The following is a 20,783-nucleotide window of genomic DNA, read 5'->3' on the forward strand; positions in this document are numbered from 1 at the left end:
CCCTGTCTCTGCCTACCACTAGACCACCACCTGTTGTTCCACAGGGCTCGGTGCTCGGACTGCTGCTATTTAATATATTTATAAATGATCTAGAAACAGGGACGAAGTGAGATAATAAAATTCGTGGACGACACCAAAATATTTAGTGGACTCGGACTAAAGAGGACTGCAAAGAATTACATAGGGACTTGAACAAACTAGGGGAATGGGCGACGAGATGGCAGATGAAGTTCAACGTTGAGAAATGTAAAGTACTACATGTGGGAAGCAGAAACCCGAGGTACAGCTATACGATGGGAGGGATGTTATTGAATGAGAGTACCCAAGAAAGGGACTTGGGGGTAATGGTGGACATGACAATGAAGCCGACGGTATAGTGCGCAGCGGCCGCTAAGAGAGCGAATAGAATGCTAGTTATAATCAAGAAGGGTATTACAACCAGAACAAAAGAAGTTATCCTGCCATTGTATCAGGCGATGGTGTGTCCGCATCTGGAGTACTGCTTCCAATATTGGTCGCCGTACCTTAAGAAGGATATGGCGATACTCGAGAGGGTTCAGAGGAGAGCGACACGTCTGATAAAAGGTATGGAAAACCTCTCATATGCTGAGAGATTGGAGAAACTGGGACTCTTTTCCCTGGAGAAGAGGAGACTTAGAGGGGATATGATAGAGACTTACAAGATCATGAAGGGCATAGAGAGAGTGGAGAGGAACAGATTCTTCAAATTTTCAAAAAATAAAAGAACAAGAGGGCATTCGAAAAAGTTAAAAGGGGACAGATTCAAAACGAATGCTAGGAAGTTTTTCTTTACCCAACGTGTGGTGGACATCTGGAATGCGCTACCAGAGGGCGTAATAGGGCAGAGTACGGTACTGGGGTTCAAGAAAGGATTGGACAATTTCTTGTTGGAAAATGGGATAGAGGGATATAGATAGAGGATTACTGCACAGGTCCTGGACCTGTTGGGCCGCCATGTGAGCGGACTGCTGGGCACGATGGACTTCAGGTCTGACCCAGCGGAGGCATTGCTTATGTTCTTAGAGGGGGGGGGGGGACAGGCCAGAGTATAGGGCCTGGCAAGGAGTGTGGGGTTGGGTGCAGAGCCTGGCAGAGAGAATTTGGTTCAGAATTTTTTTTTTCTTATTTTCCTCCTCTAAATCTAGGATGCGTCTTATGGTCAGGTGCTTCTTATGCAGCGAAAAATAAGGTAAGCCATAAATACAAAATGGCTGTTACAATGTACAAAAAATACAAGCCAATATATTTGTAACTTAACTTGAAGCTTGTTTCCTTCATTAAAATTTAATGCAGTATGAGCTAAGTATTTTTAAATAAACCTAACCAAAAGGTGTAAACAACCAGGGCTGCTGTTAGATATTCAGGGGGCCCCAGGAAGAACACACACCTTCAAGCTATACCTCCATTTTGAGGCAGGTTCAGAATCCAGCTTGCCACCCAGTGCCAATCCTGAACACAATATATCTGTGAAGGCAGCCAATGAAATAGTACAGCACAAGCTGGCTGAGGACAGTTGCTGGGATAGAAAAAAAAAAAAAAAAGGGGGGGGGGATTGGCTTTGGAGAGGGTAAAAGTTCCTGTGTAGTTATGTGAAGACTCACAGCACATCCCAGCCATTTCTAACTGAACTGCAAAACCAAAGTAAACTATGCCCCCTCCCCCAAATATTGCACTTACAACTTGTTTGCTGGCCTTTCTTTCTCAATGGGGGAATACGGGATTTCAAGGAAAGTACAGTTAAATTCCTAATATGCTATAAACAACTTCCTCAAACCAGTTATCACTCTCTCTGTCCCATTGTTCTATCTGTCCTAATTAGTTTGTATGCTCTTAGCAGGGACATCTATTACATGTTGAATGTACAGCGCTGTGCACGCCTTTCAACGCTAAAGAAATGATAAATTGTAGTAACAGTAGTTACACGCTGCTTCTACTGAAGATTTAGGCCAAATTCCTAGTCTAGAGTCACTGCAGGGTCTATAAAGACTCTGGTGAGGCTAGAGAAGAAAATAGCACAACCGCAGGACAGCGTTTTACAAGGCTTTTAAAACCTCTAATTTCCCCCTTAAAGCATCAAATCTATGGAAACAAGCATTTTTATTTAGGTTAAGTGTTTAAATTGCAGTGGACCCCGCTGTCCTTATTAACTTGTAAAAGTTTCGTTTCGTGCTTTTAACTTTATAAAAAGTCAACCATGTGCGAGTGGCCGCGCGCATCACAACAAAAGCGCCGACCGCGAACCTTTGCCTTTCCCGCGCCCCCTCCCCTTCTCTTGACGTTGCTTCCTGTTTCTGCACCGGCTGAACGCGGGAAAGTGAAAACTCTAGGATAGGCACCACCGTTATTATATTAAAATCACTCCCGCCCCCTCTAGAGAAGAGAAAGACCTCCTTTAACGGTTGATAAAGTAGGCTTGAGAGAGGCGAGAGGTGTCAGACCGCCGACAGTTGGGAGCAACTTCAGGGAGAGAGGATTGCCAGACTTGGGGGTGGAAAAGGAGAGAGCAGAAAAGAGATGAAATATACTGTCACGAGCAAGGATTTGGCCGTTACCTGTAGCCACCTAAACAAGCTTCTTGCTGCCTAGTCAGTGCCTCACCTGCGCTCGCCTTGAGCCGACCCTGCAACTCACCTGGGGGTGGAATGACGCCATGCCTGTACGCGCTGAACTCTTTGAAGCCTGGAGGACAACTCGCGCTTCCTCTAGTAACTCTGCAAACTGAGAAGAGTTTAGATCAGCGCGCGAAAGCCAGCAGAACTGAGGGGGGAGGGGGGGGGCGGAGCTCCGGACCTAGTTTCCCGCGCTTCAGTGTAGGTCCTGCCTGTTGTGTATAAAGCGCTGTATGCCTGCAAACGTTTCATTACAGGAGTTGTATACACTCCTGATCGGTCCTGAGCTAGTGGCGCGAAATTCTGTAACTAATTCAGACCCGCCCGCAACATTTGTATTGAGAAAGGGGCGGAGAAGGTTAAGGGATTTTGTGGCCACTAGAGAAGAAGCTCACTTACCAGCTTAGTAGTAGACTGTTATTAGGAGGTGAGCTTGATTGTGTAAGAAAGAGAAACGATACCGATTGTAACTTATTCAGTATTGGACTCTATTAATCAAACTAGCAAAGCATTCTGTGAATTTTTTTTTTAAAGCTGAATATTAAAAGTATTGTATCTGATGAGAAATGTTTTTATTTTTTTATATTGTGTCAAGACTGACTTTGTATTTCAGAATGTTTATGTGGGCGGCTTGCCACTAAAACCGAGATGTAACTTAAGTTATACTGATTGGAAGCATGGCGGCTGCAAAAGAAGTTAATCAGTAGCTACATCCCCCAAACTACCGGCGATAAATTCTAGGGAGAGAAACAGCATTCCTTGCTTCTTTTCAGCAGATTAGAGTAGCTCTGATCCCTCCTTTTGAAATCATAACTATAGATTAAGGCGCATATCATCCGACCTGGAAAAGTTATCAAAACGTTTAGTAGTAGGATATTTGGATTACGCAGAAACGTGGTTTTTTTTTTTACAGATACGGATTGAGGTGGTTAAAAAAGAAATCTGCAATACGAATAAACAGAATTGTATTGCTGATTTTTTTCATTTCTGACAATTTTAGGGGTTCTTTTACTTATTTGATTTTATTAACCCTCCCAAAGGAGCTTAGAACCGGTTACAAATCTTGTTCCCTTTCTGCTCTGTGGGCTCACAGTCTAATGTACCTGTGAAAGGTCACTTTGGGCAGCCACAAAACTTAGAGACTTGAAGAAAGCACAGATGTTTATTCAGCATATGCGGACCCCTGAGCCCAAGCTGGCTTCAGAAGTCCTGAAACCAGGAAGTTACAGAAATATTTATCAGTGATGTACCAAGAGGGGGGCGGTCCGCCCCGGGTACACGGCCCAAGGGAGTGCATAGCTGGTCACTCACCGGAGCATAGGCTGCCACCGGGGAAAGGCTGCCATTGCCGTCATCAGAAAGAAGCCGGCGCCGAGTTCTCCCTCCCTGCTTCTCTTCCCCGCGAGCCGACCAACTCTAGCCGTACGACGTCAATTCTGACATCGGAGTGGACGTTCTGGGCCAGCCAATCGCTGCCTGGCTGGCCCGGAATGTTCTCTCCGACGTTAGAATTGACATTAGGCAGCAAGAGTTGGTCGGCCCGTGGGAAAAGAAGCAGGGCGAACTCGGCGCCGGCCTGTTTCCGATGGCCAGTGGCAGCCTTTCCCCAGCGGTGGTGGCAGCAGTATGTTTCCCAATGGCGGTGGCATGGGGGAGGGCAGGGAGAAAGAGGGGGGGGACAGAGACCAAGAAAGAAAGAAAGGGGGGGGGGCAGGGATCCAGAAAGAAAGAAAGGGGGCAAGGTGAAAGAAAGAAAAAAAATGGGGCATGGTGAGAGAGAGAGAAAGACATACATAGAGAAAGAAAGGGGGCATGGAGAGAGAAAGAAAGAAGGGGGCAGGGTGAAAGAAAGAAATGGGGCACGGAGAGAGAGAGAAAGACAGACATACAGAGAGAAAGGGGGCATGGAGAGAGAAAGAAAGAAGGGGGCAGGATGAAAGAAAGAAATGGGGCACGTAGAGAGAGAGAAAGACAGACATACAGAAAGAAAGGGGGCAGGGTGAAAGAAAGAAATGGGGCACGGAGAGAGAAAGACAGACATACAGAAAAAAGGGGGCATGGAGAGAGAAAGAAAGATGGAGACAGGATGAAAGAAAGAAAAAGTTGGGGAAGGGAATGAGGTCTGGAGGAGAGGAAGCATAGAGGAGGCTGAAAGAAGGGAAGAAATATTGGATGCACAGTCAGAAGAATAAAGTGCAACCAGAGACTGATGAAATTACCAAACAAAGGTAGGAAAAATGATTTTATTTTTAATTTAGTGATCAAAATGTGTCCGTTTTGAGAATTGATATATGCTGTCTATATTTTGCACTATGAGCCCCTTTTACTAAACCGCAATAGCAGTTTTTAGCGCAGGGAGCCTATGAGCGTCGAGAGCAGCATGGGGCATTCAGCGCAGCTCCCTGCGCTAAAAAACACTATCGCGGTTTAGTAAAAAGGGAGGGGGTATATTTGTCTATTTTTGTATAGTTGTTACTGAGGTGACATTGCATAAAGTCATTTGCCTTGACCTCTTTGAAAACCCACAGAATATAAATAATTAACATTGTCTCTGCGTACAGTGTGCTTTGTGTTTTTAAAATTTTATTGTTGATAGATCATTTTGACTTGGCCACGAAGGTAAGGGGGAGGGAGGGAGGGGAGCTGCTGAAAGACATCTAGTAATCCTTGCAGGCTTGACTGTGCAGGGAATTATTTTTGTAAAATCATGTTTTATTATGTGACTGGCATTATGTAGACTTTAATTTCTATGAATGAATAGAATGAAAATGGTATAAAATTATTTGCTTGTTTTTATGTGCGTGCGCTGAAGGGAAATGGAGAGAGAGTGGTCTGAGGACAGCTGAAGGGAAATGGGGAAGAGAGAGTGGGGAGAAGACGCTGATTTATAAATTGACAATTGTACAGAATATTGTTTCTTTTTATACTTTAATATAATAAGTTCAATATAAAACAATTCAAGGCTTGTTGGATGGAATCAGGTGGTTTGTGGGGATGAGGACCGAGTTTACGGGGATTAGTCCAATAAAATGGTATTTTCTTATTTCTCATTATTTGTTTTATTTTTATTTGTTAATTTGTAAAGTGGTGATTGTTATGTATCAGTTTTTTCAAATTTACATCTACTGTCTTTATATTTTGCATAGTATTAGAAGACATGTATTACTGTTTTTGTGGTGTTGTGGTGTTGCATTGTATGCAGAGTCTGGTTTCTTGGCAGTTCAGTTTAACTTTTGTCTACATATTTCTATTTTTAGTTTGTGATTATTCCATATTGGGCGAGGTTGTATCTGTCTGTGTGTATGAAAGGGACATGGCTTTCTGATAGCATCGACTGTACAGGATCTGGTTTGTTTAGTTTTACAATGTATGTGTTGGTGTTCTGGTGCTCACTGCAGTGTTTAAGATGCTGCCTTTTCCTAGGTACACTCTTGTGCGATATGTAGATTGTTACAAAAATCATATTTTTCATATAGATGGGGGGGTGGGGGGTGTCAAAAAATGATGGGCCCTGGGTGTCACATATGCTAGGTACGCCACTGATATTTATACATTCTTCTGGCTATACAACTGAATTCTAGAAAAAACTTTTCACTTGTTACTTTTCTTAACAATCATTGGTCCTAAGCTCACACTAGCAGGTCACTTATCTAAGCCCTGCAGTCTTTCTGTTACATGTCGTTTATGCTGAGATAGCCATAAGAAGCTAGAATGCCCAAGCTAAAACACCCAGTGCAGGCAGGCTAGAAGAAATGCAAGGTGATGCACCTAGGAAAGAAAAATAAAGAACATGAGTATATGATGATGGGGGTGAAGTTAGCAAAATGCAAACAAGAAAGGGATTTGGGGGTACTGATTGACAGTACCCTTAAACCATCGGTACAATGTGCGGTGGCGGCAAAGAAAGCAAACAGGATGTTGGGCATAATTAAGAAGGGGATTACGAGTAGATCGGAAGAGGTCATAATGCCGCTTTACAGAACAATGGTCAGACCGCATTTAGAATATTGTGTTCAACACTGGTCTCCATACCTTAAGAAAGATATAACTCTGCTAGGAGAGAGTGCTAGAGGCGAGCCACGAAACTTGTCAAAGGGATGGAGCATTTGGATTACAAAGATCGACTCAGGAAACTGGGACTGTTTACCCTCGAGAAGAGAAGACTGAGGGGGGATATGATGGAGACTTTTAAAATATTAAAAGGATTTGATAAAATGGACCAAGAAACAGCATTACTAACATTTTCAAATGTGACAAAGACTAGAGGTCATAGCCTGAAACTGAGTGGCAGTAGGTTCAGGACAAATGTTGGGAAGTTCTGTTTCGCGCAGCGCGTGGTGGGTGCTTGGAATGCACTCCCCGGGGAGGTTGTGGAGGAGACTAATGTACTGGGATTCAAGCGCAAGTTGGATGCACACCTTCTTGCATATCATATTGAGGGATACGGTAATTCTGGGTCTCCAAAAAGGAGTACTTTATTGGGCCGCCGCGGGTGCGGATCGCTGGACTAGATGGACCTCGGTCTGATCCGACGAAGGTGTTTCTTATGTTCTTATGAGATAAGTTAGGTCTGCAGCTAAACATAATTCAGCATTTTATTAAAGAGAAAACTTAGTTCAACAGTTAGGAAAACCAGTCCCAGACTCCTTCACCTGAAGCAGTGGAGAATTAAGGGGTCATTTTGTTAAGGTGCGCCAATCAATTTAGCGCGTGTTAAATGCTAAGGTATCCATTATATCCTGTGGGCATCTTAGCATCTAGCACGCGCTAAATCGGTTAGTGCACCTTAATAAAAGAATCCCTAAGTGACTTGCCCAGGGTCACAAGGAGCAGCACAGGGTTTAAACCCACAACCTCAGTGCTGAGGCTGTAGCTCTACCCCTATGCCACACTCTCCTGCAGTAAGCGCTGAGTGCAGCAAAAAGGGCTTACTGTGGGGTGTGTGCGCACTACCCATGCAGAGAGTGAGCATGTTGTATGCTAACCAGCTAGTGCAGCTATGTTGCTGTGCATTAACCAATTAGTGATTTGCCTGCACCGCCTTCTTGGTATGCAAATCTCTCTCATGCATGTTCATTGTGGATATCCTGAAAACCTGGCCTGCCAGTAGATCTCGAGGACTGGACTTGGGCAGCCCAGGGCTAGCACATGAGCTCTTACTGCCTACATAATGGATGGCAGTATGGCTCACACACTAATGACCATGCACTACTAAGCAGTGGCATGGTGAGGGTAAGAGGCGCCTGGGGCATTGGTGCCCCCATGCGCTTTCCTCTCCGCCTCTTCCTCGCTCCTTCCATGCCATATTCATGCCCTCTTCCCACTCCCGTACCTCTTAACAATCTTCAAAAGTGTGAGCAGCTTCTCCAGCCTGCTGCTTGCGCTGCCTTTCCCTCCGACATCACTTTCTGGCCCCCACAACCTAGAATTGATTTCAGAGGGAGCCAAGCCAGCGCGAACAGCAAGGTTAAAAAGTAGTTGTGCTGGCAAAGATTTTAAATAGGTACTCAGGGGAGTGGGAAGCGAGGGGAGGGGGCGGAGAGGTGCCCCCACCAAAACAGTGCCTGGGGTGGTCTGCCCTTCTCCCCCTTGCTATGCCACTTCTACTAAGGAATAGAAAAACCGGCCATTTTACCCTGGCAGAAAAAATGACCTTAGTGTATGGAAAGAATTCATGTAAGGATGCGTTAAAGACACTTTATACTGCAATTTCATAAAAGGGCCCCTCAATGCTTACATATGTAACAGACACAGAAAAACCTGAAATATGTAAGACACACACAAGCAAAATCCTGTTCAGGTTTTCTCAAACATTCAGCTAAAGGTGCATATACTACCATTTCTATTGAGGGCACAGTTAAATCTGAGGAAAGTCCTCTATATAAATTTTATTATATAGTTTATAAAATGCTAGTTCTGATGTAGCTAAATTGATTCATTATTTGCAGGTGCTTACTAGGGACAACAGAATATCTTTTTTCAGGGGTGGACAGACGAATTAACCTCAGTCTCTGCTCACTAAGGGCTTGATGTAGAAAGGCCCACAATAGAGATCTCATTTGTAGATCTCTAGGCACATGGCTTCTACCATGTCATGTAAAAAGCTTATGGCTTGCAAATTTTATGCATGGAAAATCTGCAGCTAATAGGCGAGCCTGCTGAATACGTGCACAAAGATTTTGTGGTAAGCAGTAGCACAGCTCCAAACCAAAGTAAAATGCCCAGGGCCACCCAATGCTAGAGGCTGCCTACAGGGGTGAACTCTCCCCTCTCCATTCCTACAAATCTGTCACACCTACCTTTCTTAGCATCCAGCCTACACCACCCCTGCCCAGTGGTGCAGGGTCTCATCAACACCTCTCCCATCCCTGTGGCCTCTCATACTAACCCCTCCTCACGATCCTCAAAATGCATGTGGGTCACCAGCAAAGGCAGTGATTGAAACAGGCTGCCTCTGCCAGGCTTGTTCCTGTGCTGAATCCTGCCTACAGGAAGTTACATCACAGAGGCACGCATCATTTTGGTTCTATTTTTGGACACCATTTACAGAATCTAGCCCAATATATGTGCTTTGGCATCTCTGGGAAGGGAAGGGATTTTGGATTTAAACACATTTCTTTTTTCACTTGTAGCTCAAAGTGAGTAAAATTCAGGTATAGTACGTATTCTACTATCCTAGAGGGCTTATATTTGTACCTGAGGCAATATAGGATTAAGTGATCATAAGGCAATGTTCTTCAATGCAAGGCCCGGGAACCAATGGCGACACATGGAGACCTCTAAGGCAGCCCTCATTATCATTCTGGCTTTTTATCTGCTACTTTCTGCATCTCTAACCAAATTCATGACAGAAAGGGGGAAGTGGATGGGAGGGAGAGCCACATGCTTGAAGAACAAGGCATTTCTGAACAGGTGAAAAGAATGCATTTGGCAATACTCACCTCCTTGAGGATATGCCCAATAAACAATTTGAAGATGGGATGGTGGTGTGGATGTCATTGACACACACTGGTCAGCAGTGTCATGATCTGCCAAGGGAAGATATTTGGTGGCCCTCCTTCAGTTCAATAGATCCAAAGTGGCCCCAGCTTAAAAATTAGTGAAGACCACTCTTATAAGGTGTAGCAGTGGGATTTGAACTGGGCTCTTCTGCTTCATAGTCCATTGCTCTAACCATTAGGCTAATCCTCCACTGTAAACTTACTGAATCTCATCTGAACTCATGACTTGCCATCAATCATGATATCCTTCCCCAAGAATATTTACTGTACTCCCCAATACTCCAAGAAGGAGGGAGCCTATTAGTAGCATGTGGTGGCATTCCCAGTAGGAGTCAGTAAATGTGCAAGCCAATTTCCTCTCTTCAGATAATGTTGCCCACACCATCATTCCCCTAAATTTCTTCCCTTTTGGATGTTTTCTCTTTCACTACCATGCCCCTCCCCTCCTTACTGTGTCTCATGTGATGTTGCCTTTCACATTACAGTTCACTTCTCCTGCCCCAAACAGCAGGTGGACACATGAACTGCTTCTTGACATTTACTGCCCACAAAATACACGATGAACTTGGTTCAGAATGTTTTTTTTGTTTTCCTCCTCTAAATCTAGGGTGTGTCTTATAGTCAGGTGCGTCTAATGGAACGAAAAATATGGTAGTTCTTCTTTAACACTGAAGTTTTCAAAAACCATCCGGATAAAGACTAGTAACTGGGCTATGTCTCTTATGTCTGTAGATTCAGCCAATTGGAATGAGAAAGCAACACAATTTGAAACATCCTCCAATAATTGTTCAGTTGTGTCTCCACACATCTTTTCTATTCGCCACACAATGGTATTTCTTGACAATTGTACATCTTGAATAGCAGCTATGATCTCTTTCTTATTTTTAAATCCTTCAAAAATATTTTCAGCTGCTTCAAGAAAACAATCTTTTACAAATTCCTTTACAGTGAAAGGTTTGCATTTCTTTGCGATCAGGTTGCTGACCTTGAAGGATGCTATGGTTGCATTGACCAAATGTGACCTTGGCTTCGCCATCAACTGTTGCTGAGTAGCCAATTTCGGTTTAAGTTCTTTGAGCTTCAGTTTATGAATTTCACTTTTGGGTGGAAAATCAGCATCAAATTTATTGCTATGCAGAGCCTTATATTGATGTTCCAGATTACCCTTTTTGGGCAAGGATACTGGGGCGTTACAAATTAGACAACAACATTTGTGTTTCACCATGATAAAGAAGTAATCCATTTCCCATTTAACATGAAAGTGGTAGGTTTTGCTGTTCTTTGGAACACTCATCTTCGTTATACTGGGGTGGCTAGATGTAAGAAGGCCAAATCTGCTAAGTTAGTATAAACACTGGCTGAACCTGGTCCAAAACTGTCACTGTTCCAAAGTATTAAAGATCAACAGGAACTGAAGACCTCTGGATGATATGCAATACAAGGACTAGAGATGCCAAAACCACACAAACAGTTCTAAAAGTAAAAAATAAGAATTCATCATACTGGCACCAATAATCAAATACCACCAAACAATCATCCAAAAAAAACTCAAACACCTGTCCAGCAAACCAGATAAAACCAAAAACTGCCAAACAAGTTCAAATACCACCACACGATTTAATAAATTCTGCAAACAGTGTAGAATCAACGCAAAGGCTAGGCAAAATAAAATTGCAGAAGCAAGCAAAAGTCACAGTGGTTTAAACCAATTTGAAGGCAAGTTAGAACAAAATTGAAAAAGCCTGCCCAAATCACCAAATTCTTGACAAGTCGCCCAAGTGCTGATAATCAAACCAGATTTTAGACGTATCTAAAAATGACTTAGGCCTTCACAGTATTGCAGTATGCCCAGGGCTAAAAGGGGTGTTTTAGGAGGGGTGGTGAGGGCGAGATTTGGGTGAGATGTGGGCCATCCTAGACTTAGTCGTACTGCATGTATAACCAAAAGTTTTACAACACTGACCCTCCCCCCCATTGCCATAAAAATTGTAATAACAACTTTACATATCTGCCTCCAGAAGTTCAGCACCTGGCAGCCTGGCATAGGAAAGCTTAGTAGAGCTGCACAGAGGTGGATTAAGTGCTCGGGGGGGGGGGGGGGGGGGGCTAGTGAACCATGGAGAGGAGGACCCAGGCCCATAAGCCACTCTAACCACTGCATGCATGGTGAAACATGTGTACCCCCCAAAAAACCCCAAAACCTTTATGTACTGCCATATAAGTGGCACCTGCAGCCATAAGGGCTATTGGGGTGGTAGATAGGTGGGTCTTGTCAGTTCTGGGGGGGTGTTTTGGGGGGCTCACCATGACCTATAAGGTTGTTGTGGTGAGATGTGTATGTGGCATCCTTTTTGTGAAGTTCACAGCAGTCCTTGTAAGGTACCCCACTACTCTGCTGCAATGTTTGGGTGTCCATTCCATCACTTTGCTGACCCCGCCCACATCCAAAAGGTCTTTTTCTAGGCGTTTTTGACTTAGATGAATTTTTGAATGAAAATGGGGTATAAAGATGGACGACTTAGGGGTCTGGACGATCAGATGACTAGACGTACAGTTAAGACTATTTTCGAGAAAAAAAAAGTTGGACGTATTTTTTGAAAATGGAACTTTTCCCATGTCCAACTTTGGGCGATTAACGACTTAGGCCCAAAACGGACTTAGACGTATCTTTTGATTATGCCCCTCTAAGTGTATCAAGTTAAAGCCCGGGCGAATGGATATCGCCTGGTATATAACACACTTCTAAGGGGGGTGTTGGGGCGGGGGCGGGAATGGGTGATTCTGAGAGGCAGGAGACCAGGTATGATGGTGGGCCTGTGGCGTATTATTGTAGGGCGTGGGCAGCAGGGTACCCACAAACTATTGGCACAAAAACAACAAGCACTCCCAATACACCCGCAGGCAAGATTCCTGTAGGCAGGGAAAAAAGACAGGCAAAGGATCAGCAAGGGTGGCAAGCAGTGTTCCCTCTAAGCGGGCGGGTGTTGTGAGCAAACTTTTTTCACTGTGAGCTAAAAATATCGGGCGCCAGCAAGTTATGAGCCAAATAAATATGTTGTCAAAGTTGCTGATACATGAGGACGAGGTATTCAAAGGAATTTTAGGCCTACACGCTAAATTAAATAACGTTAAATAATATTTTTAAGAACACAGAAATTGTAGGGATGAAATGATATCTTAATAAATGTTTTACAACAAATGTAGTTATGTCTGTTACATCCATATGTGTAAACTGTAAATTAAAAACAGTCCAGAAGACAATACGTTTGATGCTTTCAATTTCTAGACCAGTGTTTTTCAACCTTTTTTGGGCAAAGGCACACTTGTTTCATGAAAAAAATCACGAGGCACACCACCATTAGAAAATGTTAAAAAATTTAACTCTCTGCCTATATTGACTATATATAAAGTAATTCTCTTGAATAGGAATCAAATAAACACAAAGAAAGTATTTTATAATTACTTTATTATGAAATAAAAATTATAAAAATTATAAAATACTTTATTCAGTGCGAAACCTGGGCCTGTTTGGCTGAACACAAAGCTGATATTCTGGCTGGAATGGAAGAAAGACACACACGTAGCTCTTCGTCAACAGCTCTCAGTCTCTCTCTGTATTTGGTTTTTATAGCATACAAAAATAGACAAATATACCCTCCATCCTTTTTATTAAACCACAATAGCAGTTTTTAGCGCAGGGAGCTGCGCTGAATGCCCAGCACTGCTCTTGACGCTCATAGGCTCCCTGCGCTAAAAACCACTATTGCGGTTTAGTAAAAGGGGACCATATTGTAAAATATAGACAGCAGATATAAATTCAGAACTGTGCATAGTAAGTGAAGGGAAGTTTTCATCTCTGGGAATTTACCCAGTTAACTATTAAGTTATTTGGGCAAATTCCTTTGAAAACTGTGGTAATACTGCCTCCACTTTGCTAAATTTAAAATAAAATCATTTTTCCTACCTTGTCTGGTGATTTCTGGTTGCACTTTCTTCTTCTGAATGTGCATCCAATCTTTCTTCCCTTCTATCAGCCTGTATGCTTTCTCTCCTCCACACCTCATTCCCTCCCCCAACTTTTTCTTCCTCTCTCCCTGACCTTTCTTTCTTTTTTTCTGTTTCTCTTCTTTCCTTCTGTTTCCCTGCCTGCCCCCTTTCTTTCTTTCTCCCAGCCTCCTGTCCAGCAGTAACTCTCTTCCCTTCCTCCCCTCCCAGCAGCATCTCTCCGTCTCCCTCTCCAGTAGCAGCTGTCCCTTTTTTTTCCTTGCCCAGCAGCTTCCCAGATTCCTTTCCCTCCTCCCCTCCCAGAAGCATCTCTCCTTCTTCTCCTTATCCAGTAGCAGCTGTCCCTTTTTTTCCTTGCCCAGCAGCTTCCCAGATTCCTTTCCCTCCTCCCCTCCCAGAAGCATCTCTCCTTCTTCTCCCTCTCCAGTAGCAGCTGTCCTTTTTTTTCCTGGCCCAGCAGCTTCCCAGATTCCTTTCCCTCCTCCCCTCCCAGATGCATCTCTCCTTCTCCTTCTCCCTCTCCAGTAGCAGCTGTCCCTTTTTTTTCCTGGCCCAGCAGCTTCCCAGATTCCTTTCCCTCCTCCCCTCCCAGAAGCATCTCTCCTTCTCCCTTTCCAGTAGCAGCTGTCCCTTTTTTCCCCTGCCCAGCAGCTTCCCAGACTGATAGTGGTTTTCTCCCGTCCCAGCAGCTCTTCTTACTTCCCAGCGCAGCGATTCACGAAGGCAGCCTCGGGTCCTTTGTTGTGTGCGCCGCCTCTGAGGAAAGAGGAAGTTGCATCATCAGAGGCAGCCGCGACTCAGCAAAAGCCCCGAGGCTGCCTTCGTGAATCGCTGTGCTGGGAAGTAAAGGAGAGCTGCAGAGAGGGGAGAAAGCCACTGTCGGAGGCTCCCCAAGATCTCTCCGGCCCAGCGCACGCTTCCGATGCTGATCTTGCCGGTCTGGAAGTTCAAATTAGTCAATCTTGCCGGTCCTGCGCTGTGACGAGAAACTTGTGCGCTGCGACCTAATATTTTGTGCGCCAGCGCACGCCAGCGCAGCTTAGAGGGAAGCCCTCAGCAGACGACCTGCCGGCACAAGCTCTCTCCTAGTGAGAGGGCGAACTGCTGGAGAGATGGAGCCAAATGGGGTTAGCGATCTACCTCTGACCTCTCCATGATCTACAGGTAGATCATGATCTACCTGTTGGACGTGCCTTTATTAAACCATTGGTCAGCATAGTCACATAGCTTAAGGTGCCACCTCCAATAGAGTTTGGTGACCCAAGACAGTATGAGATGGTAAGAACATACGATTTGCCACTGCTGGGTCAGACCAGTGGTCCATCGTGCCCAGCAGTCTGCTCACACGGCAGCCCTTAGGTCAAAGACCAGTGCCCTATTTGAGTCTAGCCTTACTTGTGTATATTATGTTCAAGTAGGAACTTATTCAACCTTGTCTTGAATCCCTGAAGGGTGCTTTCCCCTATAGCAGCCTCAGAGAGAGCGTTCCAGACCTCCACCACTCTCTGGGTGAAGAAGAACGTCCTTATGTGTTTACGGAATCTTTTCCCGTCTAACTTTAGCAAGTGTCCTCTCGTTCTCTTCAGCTTGGAGAGGGTGAACAATCTCTCTGTCTCTTCTAAGTCAATTCCCTTCAATATCTTGAATGTTTCGATCATGTCCCCTCTCAGTCGTCTTTTTTCAAGGGAGAAGAGGCCCAGTTTCTCTAACCTCTCATTGTTTGGCAACTCCCCCATCCCCTTAACCATTTTTATCGCTCTTCTCTGGACCCTTTCGAGTAATACTATATCCTTTTTCATGTGCGGTGACCAGTGTTAGACGCAGTATTCCAGGTGGGGGTGTACCATGGCCCAGTATAACGGCATGATAACCTTTTCAGATCTGTTCGCGATCCCCTTCTTAATCATCAAGTGCTCCCAAGTCTCTTTCCTGGTGGCTCTCTCTGAGTATAGCACCGGACATCCTGTATTCATGCATATGATTTTGGTTACCTTGCACTTATCCATGTTGATCCTCATTTGCTATTTCACGGCCCATTTCTCGAGTATATTTATGTCTCTTTGTAGGTCTTTGCAGTCCTTCTATGTCCTCACTACTCTGAATAACTTTGTATCGTCTGCAAATTTAATCACCTCACTTGTCGTGCCAATTTCTAGGTCGTTTATAAATATGTTGAAGAGCACAGGCCCTAGCACCGAACCCTATGGCACTCCACTCGTGACACTTTTGCAGTCCGAGTATTGTCCATTCACCCCCACTCTGTTTCCTTTCCGCCAACCAGTTTGTAATCCACGTGAGTATATCACCCTCAATTCCATGACTCGCAATTTTTCGAAGTAGACGTTCATGCGAAACCTTGTCTAACGCTTTCTAAAAATCTAGATATACGATGTCGGCTGGGTCACCCTTGTCTATCTGCCCATTTACTCCTTCGGTTGAGTTCATTAAACCTGACAAAGGGCATGGAACTAAAGGCCAAACTTGAATGATAGAAATGACAGTAGCTAGCTTATATGGCTTCAGGCAACCTGGTCAATAAACTGTATGGAGACATGAGCCATAAAGTTGGTGCTGGAGAACCTTCAGAGTCCTAATAGCAGGCAGGGCAGTGAGGATGTTCTCCAACAACATGGTGACATAGATCAAAAAACGAGAAGAAATGAGGAGTATGGCAGTAGCATAGGAGGTCACTCAGTTATACTGGGACAAAACATCTATTGATGGCTCACATAGCAGGTTACAAAGGAAGCATACATAATCAAAACATAGGGCTCCTTTTACTAAGGTGCGCTAGTGTTTTTAGCGCGCGCTAACCCCACGCTACACGCCAAAAACTAACGCCAGCTCAATGGTGGCGTTAGCGTCTAGCGCACGCACTAAAACCGCTAGCGCAGCTTAGTAAAAGGAGCCCATAATAAACATGCACAATTATTAAACATAATAAACATGGAATAAATATTAGTGTTCTGCAAAATAAAAAAAACCTACATCAGTAACATAAAACAAATATTAAACATTTCCTAAAACCCAAACAGCACTGTAAAGACCTGTAAATCATAGCCTGTTGGCTAAAAATAAATGTGTTTATAATGAATCTAAATTGCATTTGGTCCTCAATTGCCCTTGAAGTTGAAGGACATTTATTGCATAATAATAGAACTGAATAGGGATGTGCACATTCTCTTGCCCTTGCCACTGTAGTGTACTCCCAGGGCCAAGTCAACCACTGTTCCCATTGGGAACACAAAAGATTGTTGGGTAAATAAAAGGACAGTTTTGCAGGTAAATAACCAGGGTTCATGGCTTCTGACAGATTTCACATACAAGCACTAACAATTTAATAGGAACTGGAAGGGTTTTATTTACAATATTTTTTCATGTTAGAGTTCTGTGAAGCTGTTACAAGCTTTTTTTTTTGTTGTGTGTGTTGGATCAGTGCGATTCTAACATTCAGTTTGGGACGAAGTCTATCTTTTTGGATGTAATGGTAACCCTGACACTGCAGGGGTTTCATATTTCCATTTATAGTAAAAAAATAAATTAAAAAAAAGGCAGGGCATAATAATTTATTGCACTATTATAGTCATCATCCAAGGAGTTTGCAGAATTATAGCCTTTAATTTTGACAGTTTGCCATTTGTGTGCCTCTGTTCAGAAGTACAGATTGAAGACATTTCTGTTTCACTGGTGGATCAGCAGCTCTGGTTTGGTTTCAGGCTCTGACAGAAATAGCCAAGTGGCCTAATATGTTTACTGCAGTACTATATTCACACTTTTGCATGAAAACCACAATCAGCCACAGCAATAATAAAGCATACAAAGCCACCCTTACCAATAATCTGTAGGAAGGTGTTTTTATGTCAACAGGACATCCTGTTTATTATAGCACCAGCCCAGTCCTAGTCTCCAGAGATTTGTAATGAGGGGTTATCCTCCCAATGTTATTAAGGCGGCATATAAATGAGCTTTGCATATGCAACTAGATACATTTCTTAAACCTCAGGTTAGGGAATTTGGCTCCACTATAAGGTGTAGGTTTGTTTTATTTAAAATACCCCACTAAAGAGTTTTTAGTGGTTTTTCAAAAACATACACACTATTCTAACAAACATAACAGATACAACTTTTGCTTTGTGCCAGCCATGCCCCCCTCCAAACCTTAGGACTAATTTTGCAGTATGAACTATACAAATTGGGGTAGATTTTCAGACAATATAGTTCTGAACAAACAGGTGTTATCCCCTCCTACCTGTATATGGAGGTATAGAAATCAGTCTTTTCCAGTGACCTCACTGGTATGATGCTGGTGCTCTGTGGTAAACTCCAGTATTTTCTCTTTCTCCAGCAGACAATAGGTTGTTCAGGCTTATGCTCCTGGTCTCTGGCCTAACTTCCAGCTTAACAAAAAAGGATAAAAAGTAGAGCACCCTCCAAGAGGTGAAAATGTGGAGATGCCAGAGCCCCAAGCTGAAGAAGACTAGGCTTGCACATATGACCACGTGGCTGGGCATTTATTTCAGCCAGTGCTGCAGTGCCCTGCTCCTTCTGCCCCTCCTGCAATGAACTGTTTCTGATTTCAGAAATGGCTCAGGAGTGGGGGGAAGTCAGGAAGTATTGGGATCTCAATTAGAGAATGACACGGTGACAAAATTCATCACCGTTCCCGTCCCCGCGGATAACCGCGGGAAACCATCTTCATGTCATTCTTTAAGGAAAGAGGGAAGAATCAGAGTATGAATGGCCACAACCACTGACCCGCAAGCTTTGCTTTGAATAATGCTGGTGTAGAAGGACTGAGGCTGAAATAGACACTAAAAAATGACATGGAATTATTTCCCGCGGTTATCCGCGGGGACGGGGACGGTGATGAATTTTGTCACCGTGTCATTCTCTAATCTCAATGTCTTCAGCAGGAATGGTAGCCATCTTGGAAGCCACAGGTTTTCTCCTGTTGCAGTTTCTTTGCAGCAGGAACCTTCTGATCCCCCATCTGAGCTTGGGTGGTTGATAGGAGGATTTCTTCCACACACCCCTTTGGGTCTGATTGTGTGTGGGGCGAAGGGGTGAAATAACAATGGGACCCATGTCCTCTTTGGTTCCACAGCTTGGCATCAAGGTCAAGAAACCCCTTTAGGTGGAAGCTGGCTTCTTGTCTCCTTTAAACCATCTCCCCGATTCGGGCCTAGCAAATGCCCGAGGCTGCCTGATGAAACTATGGCTAAACTGCTAGTGGCAGCTATATGCCGAAGTTAAAACCACACAGAGCAGCTGAAGGCAGGAGGCAGGTGTCCTGGAAGACACGCGTCAAAGGCAGGAGTCCCAGAAGTCAGAAAGACATGCGTCGAAGGCAGGAGTCCCGGAAGACATGCGTCCAAAAGTCAGTCCCGGTAGAAGTCAGCTGACATAGGCACCGGAGCCGTGGCACACTTAAAATCTCAGAAGGCACAGTAATGTGCCACGGCACACAGTTTGCGATACCCTTCCTTACACCCTCAATACCCTATGAACCTTAGAGTCACTCTTCTTCTGGTGTCCTAGAGTCTCCTCCACCTACATGCAGGTCCCTACTTCTCTGCTTACTCATGTTTCCACTATCTTCCCTTATGAATCCTCCACTCCTTCCCCTGCATCCTCCCATTCATGTCCTTCTCCAGTATTCATTGATCCTGCTTTTCCTCCTCTTTACCCCAGCATTCATCCTTATGCCCCCACCTTTCTACTTTCTCCTAGATATGCTCTTGCACTCCCCCCAGCATCTGCCAGTGTCAGATCCCTTGTTCCAGCCCCATTATCAGCCCACTTTGAACTTCAAACCCATAGTATCAGCTCCCTTCTAATCCTTTAGCTATAGCCAGTGGCATAGCTACAAGTGGGCATAGACCCCCCATTCATGCTTCCCAAAGCACCTCAATGATGGTGTCTCACTTTCCTTTCTCCTTCTCCTCTACTTGCAATCTGGCATCTGCACCTAACTCTCTGACCTCCCTGCCTGCTCTTGGTCTACCTCAGAGCCATCCCCAGCAGTAGCAGTGATTCCTATAGGCAGCCTGTGCTAGCTCAGCAGGCTTTTCTTCACCATGTCCTGCCAATGAAGAAACAAGAAGCGACACCAGCAAGGGTGAGACACACTAGGGGAAAGACTTAAGGACCAGCGCAGGTTGCCTATAGGAATCACTGCTGCCACCTGTGACATCTCTGAGGTAGACCTGGGGGCGGGGGTGGGAGTGGATTCAAAGAGAGAGAGTCATGTGCCAGATCCAGTGTGGAGGAGAGGCTTAGAGACGCAGACATGTGACTAGGAGCAGAGTGGAAAGGGAAGAGAGAAGGAGAAATTTTGGATGGGGGTGGGTTACTACAGGTGGGGGAAAATGACCACCCAGGTTAACTCTGAGCCCACCCAAAATGGTAGGCCTGGCTATGCTACTAATGCCAACCCCAGAGCCCTGAATATTCTCTTCGGTCAGTTCCCACCTCCTTTACACTGGAATGTTGGGGTTTTTTCTCTCAATTTTCCACCACTCCCAACTCTTGCCCTCTGGATTATTTTTTTCTCATCTGCTCCCAGCTTTCCCTTGGAATATTTTTTTTCTGTTCTACTCCCATATTCCCCCACCCCCAAGCCCCCTAGAATAATTTTACACTTCTTCTCTCAGACCCCCCCTTTCCCCGGCAGACGTGTGGAATATTTTCTCTTCTCTCAGGTTTCTCACCCTCCTGCATCCCAATCTCCATCAACATTCTTATGGACTACAGTCCCTATTAATCAGACCTACAGTACATATGTTTCCTTCCTACCTGGGCCAGTATTCAGGCACAGTTGCCCCTCTCACCTCAAATCTTTATTGATGCTCTGGTGAAAGATCAGATAACAAGGGCGGCAGCAGCAGCAGCAGCAGCAGCAGCAAAAAGAACATGCTAGTTAATGAAGTGATTTAAATACTGCCTCTGCATCAGCTCCTCTGTGCAAGACATGCCTGAAGTGAGATGCAGCATTCCCAGCATTCTGGCTGTGCTTGCCTGTACCTGCCTCAATAACATTAACAATCCTCAATAAAAAAAAAAAGTAAACTATGACTAAGAGGTAGGGTATTTTGGCACCCTGAAGCAGTACCTCACCTGGCTCATGTCTAAGCCGTCCCTGTACAAT

General features: G+C 44.5%; 1 protein-coding gene across 3 annotated transcripts in view; it reads right to left on the reverse strand.

Moving 5' to 3' along the window:
- Positions 1 to 20,488, reverse strand: part of CDCA7 (cell division cycle associated 7) — a 41,537-nt gene extending 21,049 nt beyond the window's left edge. Inside the window, exon 1 of one of the 3 annotated variants that reach the window (XM_033946773.1) lies at positions 20,467 to 20,488. Coding sequence is in view for 2 of the 3 variants with exons in the window: in XM_033946771.1 (XP_033802662.1) it covers positions 2,620 to 2,673 (54 nt within the window). In the remaining variant the exon portion in view is untranslated. Of the gene's footprint in view, positions 1 to 2,619; positions 2,808 to 20,466 lie in introns of those variants that run through there. The other 2 variants (XM_033946772.1, XM_033946771.1) reach the window with 2 other exon arrangements.
- Positions 20,489 to 20,783: the final 295 nt, after the last annotated feature.

The sequence above is a fragment of the Geotrypetes seraphini genome, chromosome 5 (genome assembly GCF_902459505.1).
Source record: "Geotrypetes seraphini chromosome 5, aGeoSer1.1, whole genome shotgun sequence".
NCBI lineage: Eukaryota > Metazoa > Chordata > Amphibia > Gymnophiona > Dermophiidae > Geotrypetes > Geotrypetes seraphini.